The following is a 9,629-nucleotide window of genomic DNA, read 5'->3' on the forward strand; positions in this document are numbered from 1 at the left end:
AGAATGAAAGAAGAAGAAGAAGAAGAAGGAAAATTAATAAATTTATGAAGCGTGGGTATTGACACCACATCTCAACAAGTTTTCCTCTTATCTCACAACACCCATTGCAACAATGCATTCTGCACTCACAAGTATGATTCACTTCAAAATGTCAGGATTGGTTGAATGGAGAACACTGATGCTAATGTATAAGGAATGCTGACAGCTCAGAGTGCTACTCACTATAGCTCGAGCATCACGCGATTTCATTGATCATTGTGACTCAATGCAAAGTTCCATTCCATTAACAATATATTTGTAAGGCGGTAACAATGGTAAATCAATTCGTAGGGGTATTTCATTCTCCACAAACCTACAGCACGGTGACTAGAGTAATATTTCAATAACGCCATGAATTTGCTCACAGTTATTCAGTTCATTACAGCCTACTGTGGAGATACTGTTGAAATACTCTGGCTTTGAAAGATTATATAGCTTATGGAATTTTACGGATATGGAAGCTTATGGAAATTCTGGAAGTTATTCAGTTTCAAAAGAGGTGTCGAACTATGTGTTATGATTTGAATATGGGTAACTACGACAGTATCACCTCTACTACTTCCGAAGAATTATGGAGATTAAGAGCAATCTGTTAAACTACGCTGGAGCGTAAATTCAACAACAGTAAACGCATTTGAAATATTATTTTATTATGATTGCGATGAGTTCCCATGGAACAAGATTATTACGAACAAATTTTTACAATTATTATGAATGTTTTATTCTTGGAAACATATAACCAATGATTTTTCCACCTTCATTAGTATATTTTTCCAGGAGCTAGGAGAATGAGTTTTATTGATAACGATTTCTTAATTTCAGAAATTGTTTCAAGTTACAACTGATGCTAGTCTAATCTTGTAATATTATATTGCATATTTTTACTAAGCATTCGAGTCCTGCGTAGAGGTATCAAGGATAATTTGTCTGAAAACTTTCGTGACGAAAATATATTATTTTATTCAAGTTTTGTTCTTCAGGTGACTCACGTTTGGCAGAATTCGACTCGAATCGAGCAGCCAGGCCTCAGACCCGATGGCTGCTTCTACCACGGCACAGTCAGGGGCGACCCACACTCCGTTGTCTCTGTCAACCTCTGCCATGGAATGGTGAGTACAAACATATTTTCAAAGCAAATGGGAGATGTGCGTACTTTGTGATTTCTGACGACCTTTTCTTATGTCAAGATGAGTACAATAATCATTTATTGAGGTATTTTCGAACGATTCATACATGAGAATGGAACCTCATCGAAAGCATTCGAAAAACCAGGCAACCGTTGTCTCATATGATGAAGATAATCTGATTTCCAAAGAACTTGAAACTCTATTCTATGAAAAAAGTTCACAATATCATATGAACTTTATCGCTAAGGAGCAAGAATTTTGATGCGTACCACCCTCTACCTGTAGTGCATGTGGTACTTTTTCATCCTTTATTCCTGATGTTTTACAAATGAGACTAATATGAATAATATTGAAAGATTAAATAGCAAGGGCAATCCTTGTGGTATTTTCTCCCGAATTTAGATGATTCACTTCTGTGTTACTTCTTCAAAAGCGACTTGAAAAAAGGGAGTGTTTGAAGGAACAGGTCTTTAGCACCCCTATTCAGATGGCACTGAACTACGTGGACTAGGGGTACAATTAAAGTTGACAAAGGATTTCCTATTTCAATATAAATATGTCTTCATGATTTTCCATGATTGAACTTCAGTTGAATTCGACATTCCGAATTGCCAGACTCATTGTTATCAATACTATCAATACTCTCCAAGGTTTGAATCCTTACTACTCAAACCATCAATACCCACGTTTCTATAATAATATGATATTATCTTGTTGATGAATTCAAGGATCCGAAATTAAGACGATGAATATTCAAAAATAATATTTTTTGGGCGAGTCATCACAAAATTCACCTGAGTCACTTGATATGATCACAGTGATGTTTTGACTCTACAAATGTATTCAGTTGAATAAAAAGTCGTGTATACTACCGGTTGTGAAGAGTGACATTCACATCAGACTGTCAGTATTGGTTAAATGGGCAGTGTTGATGTTACTTATGAGAGATGCTGACAGTTTGAAGTGAATCTCACAGTGGAACTCAGCAGGACTCCTCACGACAATAAGAGCTAATAAAATAGTAGTCAGATTTATTCAAGTTCTTGTTCTACAGCTGTATAATATAGGCGGATATCGTATTATGCTTCTGTAGCTTGTAAAGAAGCTGGCCATAGTTAATTAGTGCCAGTGTGCCGAAAGGAGTTTGAAGCAAATTTAAAGGGTTTACTGTTAGCAAGGAACATGGCTCGAACTGAGAGTTTGACACCCGATATGCACGCTAGCTGAGTTGTTTGAAATATATTTTCGGCCTAGCCGAAAGATATCTCAACAATAAGGCAACATCGAAGAAGAAGCAGTGCATGTATAAGAGAGAGGAAATGGGTGAGAGAAGAAAATGAATGGAGGAAGTAGAAAGAATAGGGATGAAAATGGATTGAGGGAAGGTGAGGAAAAAGGATATATGGGAGTAAGATAATGGGGAATATATAATGAGAAAGAAGAAGGAAGAATACAAGGGAGACCCTCATAGAAGAAGAGAAGAATATAATTGAGGAATGGACAGAGAAGGCAGTAACTGGAATTTAGGGATACAGAAAGAATAGAAAAAATGTTTGATAGTGATGTGAGAGGAAAGAAGAACTCATTGTGCAATGGGAGAAGAGGGAGAAAACGGGAAGAGAATAAGATGATTAAAAGTGGAAGTTGTGATACAGTAGACAAGAAATTGGAAGTGGTAATCAGATGAAGAAGAAGTCAAAAAGAGAAGATGAGCAGAGAGGAGAGAAATATTGAGCATATACTGAAATAAAGGATTCAATAAATAAAAGTGAGAGACCAGGACACTAGTAGAATACTATAGAAAATGTATGAGAATGAGAAAAAAGTAAGGAAAACCTATGTAATCTGTTGACAAGGAAGAAGAAGGACGATGGCGATGGTTGAGAAAGGCGGTGATAAGAGTTGGAATGTGAAGAAGATACAAGAAGGAGAAATAGCTGAAAAATAGTGTGAAAAGCAAGAAGAGAAGAAAAATAGGAAGAAAAGGAATAGATCGCGATGGATGGAACCAACATGGAATAGTGGAAGAGAAGGAAAACTGCGTGGAATGAGAAGAAGTAGGAGAAAGAGAGTAACAGAAAGAAAAAGATTGGAAGAGAGGGAGAAATCAAAGAGGACCTTAGGTTGGAGAGGATATGAATAAGAAGAAAGAATAGTCAGTTTGTAAAGGACTACCGAACTAACGAGCCAGATCTTGACAAACGCACAAACCGAAACCTGCCGAAATTTATGTTGAAGAAAATGTTGAACCAAGTCATCACTTGTTCCTACAAGTCCAGCTAACTATCTCATTAATAACTCAACTCTTTCACTAAATATACTGTGGTTAGTTTCCCGACTGCAACTTTTGTTTCGTTTGCAATGGTAGCTCAAGTAACTAATGGTAACCTAAAGTTACTCGACAGCCTGTAGAGCTGACACTCTGACTTCGCCCGAAATAAACTCGGCGAAAAATATCACACAGCTCTACATGTAATGTCAATGTTTCACTAGTAGATTGGAGGAATTTAGATTCGTGGATTCCGCTAATCAATTCGATGCCGTCTACCAACATAGTCTACATTTTCCACGTTCTACAGCCTCTGAAAAGGCACGGATTTACTCGATCTCTTAAGGGTTCTTGACTAGTCTTGATGAGAAAATTATAAATATTGATGAGTGTTAATACTCAACTTCTCAATCTAAGAAAGCCTTCTCAGGCTATAGAAAGTTTGGTGGGATTCATCTCGTGTAGTTTGGATATGATACCATACCAAATAAATTTAATAAATTCATGACTCACTTCGTTGGTAGATATTGTTTTAAGATTGAGGAAATTCAACTATTGAGTACACGTTCTAACAGAAGCAACTCTAGTAAAAAATTTAAAGAGAGTGTAGATGCTTTCAATCAGGATTGAAATTTATTCATTCATCTATTTATTATAATTAAATTTGAGAGACCTTTGTGCAACTTGGCCATAACATTCGTTTCAAACATTATACTTGAAAAAACTAAAAAAGATGATGAAGGACATATTTGTTTCTACAATCGTGTTTTAACACTAACATTACTGTATTCATAGACTCAACTTGATGTTTTCAATATTTCAATTAATCTATCATCTAGCTATAGAACGTTCTCAAGTTTGAGAACAAACTTGTAGCGATAAAATTTTAGCTATAAAACTTGAGACCGTTTTATAGTTAATATTGCAATAGTGCAACATTTCTTGGAATTCGAATGCCTCTATATTACTTTATATGATTTTATGAACTTCAAGCAACTGTTTCATAGCCTACGGCCTTAGTTATTTATAACAAATCCATTTCTATACATTCATGACAGATTTGCATGGAATGTATGTTCGATTGTATTCAGTTCAATCTCGTTCAGACTCGATCACTAAGCATTAGCAATAATTATTCATCAATATTTCAAGCTGCTTGAGAAATTCTACGCTTTTCATTACTGTTTTTAATAGCTTTGTTTTTTACACTATCAGCTACCAGAAACAGAATGTAACATTACTATTTCTTATATTACTTTTACTAGTACTGTATCTGTTATTCACTATTAGTATACTACTTCACTATTGGACAAACCGTATAATCGATTACTCCCTATTGCAAGCGATATTTTCTAGGTTTGTTTCTTCAACATACCTGTTAGAGCCTATTGCTATCTCTGAGAAATATGTTTTGGAATTTGAAATTCACAAGCTCACTGGAAAGATTTTAAAATTATGATCTCCCCTTTCCAATAGCATTTCTAAAGGTAATCTGAACCATATCCCAAAAACAGTTTATTAGTTATAAAACCAAAGCATTTGAATTACTTTAATTGTTGACAAATCACAAATGATGTCATTATTGGACTAATATCATAGATAAGATAAGAAAAGATTCTTTATTCGCAACCAATTCACAAGAACAGTACAGCGCACAAAACTAAAAAAAAGATAGCAAATAAGAATAATTAAACAATACTAAGACAACTTTTTAACCGAATAATATGAAATTTGCTGATAATACTAATTGTATTAAATCTCATTGTAGGATGATGAAATGTAATCTAGCACAGCTACACTGTTTTACAAAAATACACCATAATTAATGCACGAAATAAAATACTGCATGCAAAGACCTTGTCTTAGTCAAGCAAGATTACTTCTAGTGATGATCTATGATGACTTTCAATACTATTGCTCAATATTCAACCGCAATAATTCATTATAATACTGATCTATAGAGTAAAATATCATTAAATTATAGATTTTTTGCCTACTACTATTAATTGCGAAGGTGTGTTTCTATACTCTTCATAAAATACATCCATATCATTAAAATAAACCTATAGTGAGATTCACTTCAAGCTGACAGCATTAGTTGCATGTGAAGCATTGATATTATCCTTTGGGAATACTGACAGTTTAAGTGCATCTCACTGTAGAGTTATTGACCGTCCAATATATGCATAAAATATTATCGATTAACTTTCTTTGCCTTTTCAAACTTCTCTGTCATTCTATCCTGTCAACAATTGAATATAAATGAGAACATATACCTGCTTGTGGTGTTCACTTCCTCGTTTCAAACGGCAATCCTTGTACGTATGTTGGAATTCTTTTCTACATTTCATTATTTCCGTTCATTCTTTCTTCAATTTCTCTCCTCCATCATCTTCTTCTTCTTCTTATCTTCCTTCTCTTACTCATCTTTCTTATTTCCTCATTCTTCTTCCTCCTATGTAGTTTCTTTCAGATTCTTCCCTCAATTCAAGTTTCAGTCACTTCAAAGTCAAATATAATGGAAGCACAATATTGAAACAACCGTCATACAAAGAAACTGCACAAAGCTTAATACACGTGTATTTCAGAGCCTCCTTAACAAGATATGATGACATCAATCTAATTCAATATCCGAAATTGGATTTGTTTGAATACGTATGATTGGTTTCAATCTATCATCTCCTAACAGCTATTTATAGCTGGAGAACCACTTGGAGGCTGACTACTTTATATCTTTTCATTAGAGTGTTTTTTTGATTGCCTCTTGGCCAATTAGGTATGATTGATACATAGAGAGATTCTCTGAATACTATCAGCATTCCTTATGTTTAATATGAAGGCTCCCCATTAAACTAATGCTGACAGAATAAAATGAATCCTTCTGTAGCAACTTGCACCAGTGCAGTCCATAAAACATCCTAAACGACTTTTAAGTTATGTATTGAAACAGTTAATGGTAGCATCCAATCGAGGTAATACAAACAGTTATCATCCACTTCCAAATCAAATTATTTACTAGTGAGTGGTCCCAGAATACTTTAACTTGTTCAACCAGATATTAATTATTACTCGATTTTAAAACCCAGCTAGAAGATGTGCTTTGGCATCAGCAATAACAGCCCTCGATGATAAACAATTGCAGTTTAGTGATACTGACTCATTAATCGACCATAATGTTGTCATTACATCCAATTTGAATCAATTAGTTGGGAGTATTATGCTTTATTTGGATGGGGATGCTGGTGTTTTGGAATAGCCCACTCCATCCAAGTACCAACGATGGCTTACATGGATCTGAACATCAAGTATTATATTTATAGCTTTCAATTTATTGTGTTGAATTGAATATTGAGTTCCATATAATCAGCCATATTGAATCAGATAGTGTTTTGGCTGGTAGATTTACCATTGAATGTTGAAGATATTATTCCCCTCTTATATTCTCAATCATTTTCTGAGTTCTCTGTCATTGTTAAATGAATCTCCCTATTTTTCATCTCACTTCAACTCTTATTTGAAATAATAATATTGATGCATTTTTCATTGTCTCAAGTAATGCTGAGTATTTTGAAGATCATTTCAAGATATCAGCCTTATAGCAGACTTGGAGCTGTTTAAAAACGATTTTTTTAAATTGTTGATAGCTGTATGAAACGCATGACATCGTATTGAAGTGATTTTTCGAATTATAGTTGGATAGCAGTCTTCAAACCAAAAATATTTTCCCTTCAACATTTTTGGCACAAAACTTTCGTCTTCGCCCTGTAGCTTTATTGTTGATTAAAAAAATACATAAATTATGAAATACATAAATACATCATTTTTGCTCATAATACATCTTTAGTTCATAATTTTGTTGTAATTTTTAATTTTCTTCACCTCGTTCTAAATCAAGACTTGTGCTGGTTGTTATCCACTATTATGTATTTTCTCCATTCATGTTTGTCTTCATTGACTGTTGGAGATATTATTTACCTTTTATTCTCTCAATCCTTCTCTAAGGTCACTATCATTAATTCAAAAGTGATCTCCCTATATTATAATAATGGAGATAATGGGATTCAGTTCCTGGTGCCCTCAAATATGTATATTTTCAAATAAATAATAATTATTATCCATTTCAATTCCTATTCAAAATGTTGAACTTGTATTTTATCGTAGCTCCTCTCAATCTATTGAACAATTTCTGTTATGGATTTCTTGTGGAAATGAGAGACATTTGTATTTAAAGAATTATAATATAAATTAGAAATCCAAATTCTGAAATTGGTTAATCTCAAACTCTTTAGCAATTTTTTTGTTATATGCAAAAATACGAGTTTGGGTGGTCTCCTTCCTAGCGAATCTTCATTAGAAGCTTCTCCTTGAGAATGAAAGCACCAAGAACTTGGCCTAATTGAATTATTGTGGGCTCCCAGACAGACATTGATGTGTTATTGGAGCCTCTGGGCTGCTCTATCCGCTTCATTCATTAATCTCCAATACATTCTGAATGTTTCACTGTCTATGATTCACTAACGAAACAATCAGATTCATTCAATTAGTGCCAAGTTCAACAAAAGAGTTCCATCCAATCCGTCTGATTCAGTTCTCAGAATATCTCATGAATAATTTCGTTGTTGCTTCTGATAGTCATATTTTTCACCTCACCATATATTTAATCATATGTAGGCTATTCTTCATCCAAGTTCTTGTTAGAAAAAAATGGAATGTGAGATAATATCACATGAATCATTTACAAGTAATAGAACTATCTTTTGCTTCTGTGCTACCTGTGATTCTAAAAACTTACATTTTCAGTACGTCAAAATGGCACAAAAATCATTTCATTCATTTGAGATTGTTCTAACGTGTTGACTGATTACTGTGCGTTTCAAGAGCCCCCCCTAAACTGCGTTTTTCGAAATAATCCGTTGAGTGGAATAGTCCAGACATATAAGTCAAGGCTATCTGTAGGATTATGGAGATACAAAGTCAGGTTACCAAAAGTGGGTCAGACGAGAGCAGAAGTCTTGATAGTTGTTAAAAGAAGCAAAAATATGCTCTGCTTTGTGATATCTGGGCGTGATCGCTCAACGCCCAGAGCTCAGACTCTGGATCACTTCCTCTACGGATTCACTTCAACTTTCAGCATTGGTTGAATGAGAAGCACTGATGCTAGATATAATGAATTCTCACAGTTGGAAGTGAATCACACTTCAGACTTACAGCTAATTTTCGAGAGGCACAGCTACCGGAATATAGGGCCTCAATTGTCTGACTATTTTTTGGTGTAGTAGTTACATAATCTAGTAAAAACATTGATTTAGAAAATTTGTATCTATGTAGATTCTAATTATCATCCTTGCAATAATAGTAATGCCAAATATTCAATGAATTTTTCAGAGTATTATTGAACGATATGATAATGAAATGCTATTTGAATTATGGTGGTATCATATTGTCCTTTCTTGAAAACAATTGACCATTGATAGGAAATCTGTAGAAGGGTAAGTACGTGCAAGATTTGAATCCAGATAATTTTTTTCCAGGATTGTGAAATTCTGAGAGAATTTACTTCATAGGAAGTGTTCCTGATATTACAACAAATATGGAAGAGATAATAATATACATCAGTTTCCATAGTCAGCTAGAGAAAGATAGAATAGAGGAAGGATAGAGAAATAGAAAATTACTAATATGCTATTATCCACACACTAATGAATTTTTCAGAGTATTAGCTGGAGAATATTGTTGAACGATATGAAGATGAAATGCTTTTTGAAGCATTCGGTGGTATAATTTTGCCCTTTCTTGAAAATAATGTACCATTGATAGAAAATCTGTCGAAGGAAAACTACGTGCAAGATCTGAATTCAACAGTTTTTTCCAGGATTGTGAAATTCTGAGAGAATTTACTTCATAGGAAGTGTACCTGATATTACAACATCACAACACATATGGAAGAGATAATATATACATCAGTTTCCATAGTCAGCTAGAGAAAGATAGAATAGAGGAAGAATAGAAAATAGAAAATTACTAAGAGGCTACAGTTGAACAGATGTATAGAGAGTGCTACAATGAGATAGGGCGTCGTACCAATCACGTTCAAGACCCAGATTAGAACCACCACTTCAGACTCCACCTACTTTCTTCTCACTGGTGGTCAACAATGTGGTGTCGACGAGTCTTTGATTCATGCTGGTAGATGA

The 9,629-nt window shown here is 34.2% G+C and overlaps 1 protein-coding gene across 1 annotated transcript in view; it reads left to right on the forward strand.

Moving 5' to 3' along the window:
• The window catches only part of LOC111061139 (A disintegrin and metalloproteinase with thrombospondin motifs 9), a 116,557-nt gene that overhangs the window by 3,109 nt on the left and 103,819 nt on the right, over positions 1 to 9,629 (forward strand). Inside the window, 1 exon segment of the mRNA XM_039431372.1 lies at positions 929 to 1,148. Coding sequence (XP_039287306.1) covers positions 929 to 1,148 — 220 coding nt within the window.

Source organism: Nilaparvata lugens, chromosome 6, assembly GCF_014356525.2.
Source record: "Nilaparvata lugens isolate BPH chromosome 6, ASM1435652v1, whole genome shotgun sequence".
NCBI lineage: Eukaryota > Metazoa > Arthropoda > Insecta > Hemiptera > Delphacidae > Nilaparvata > Nilaparvata lugens.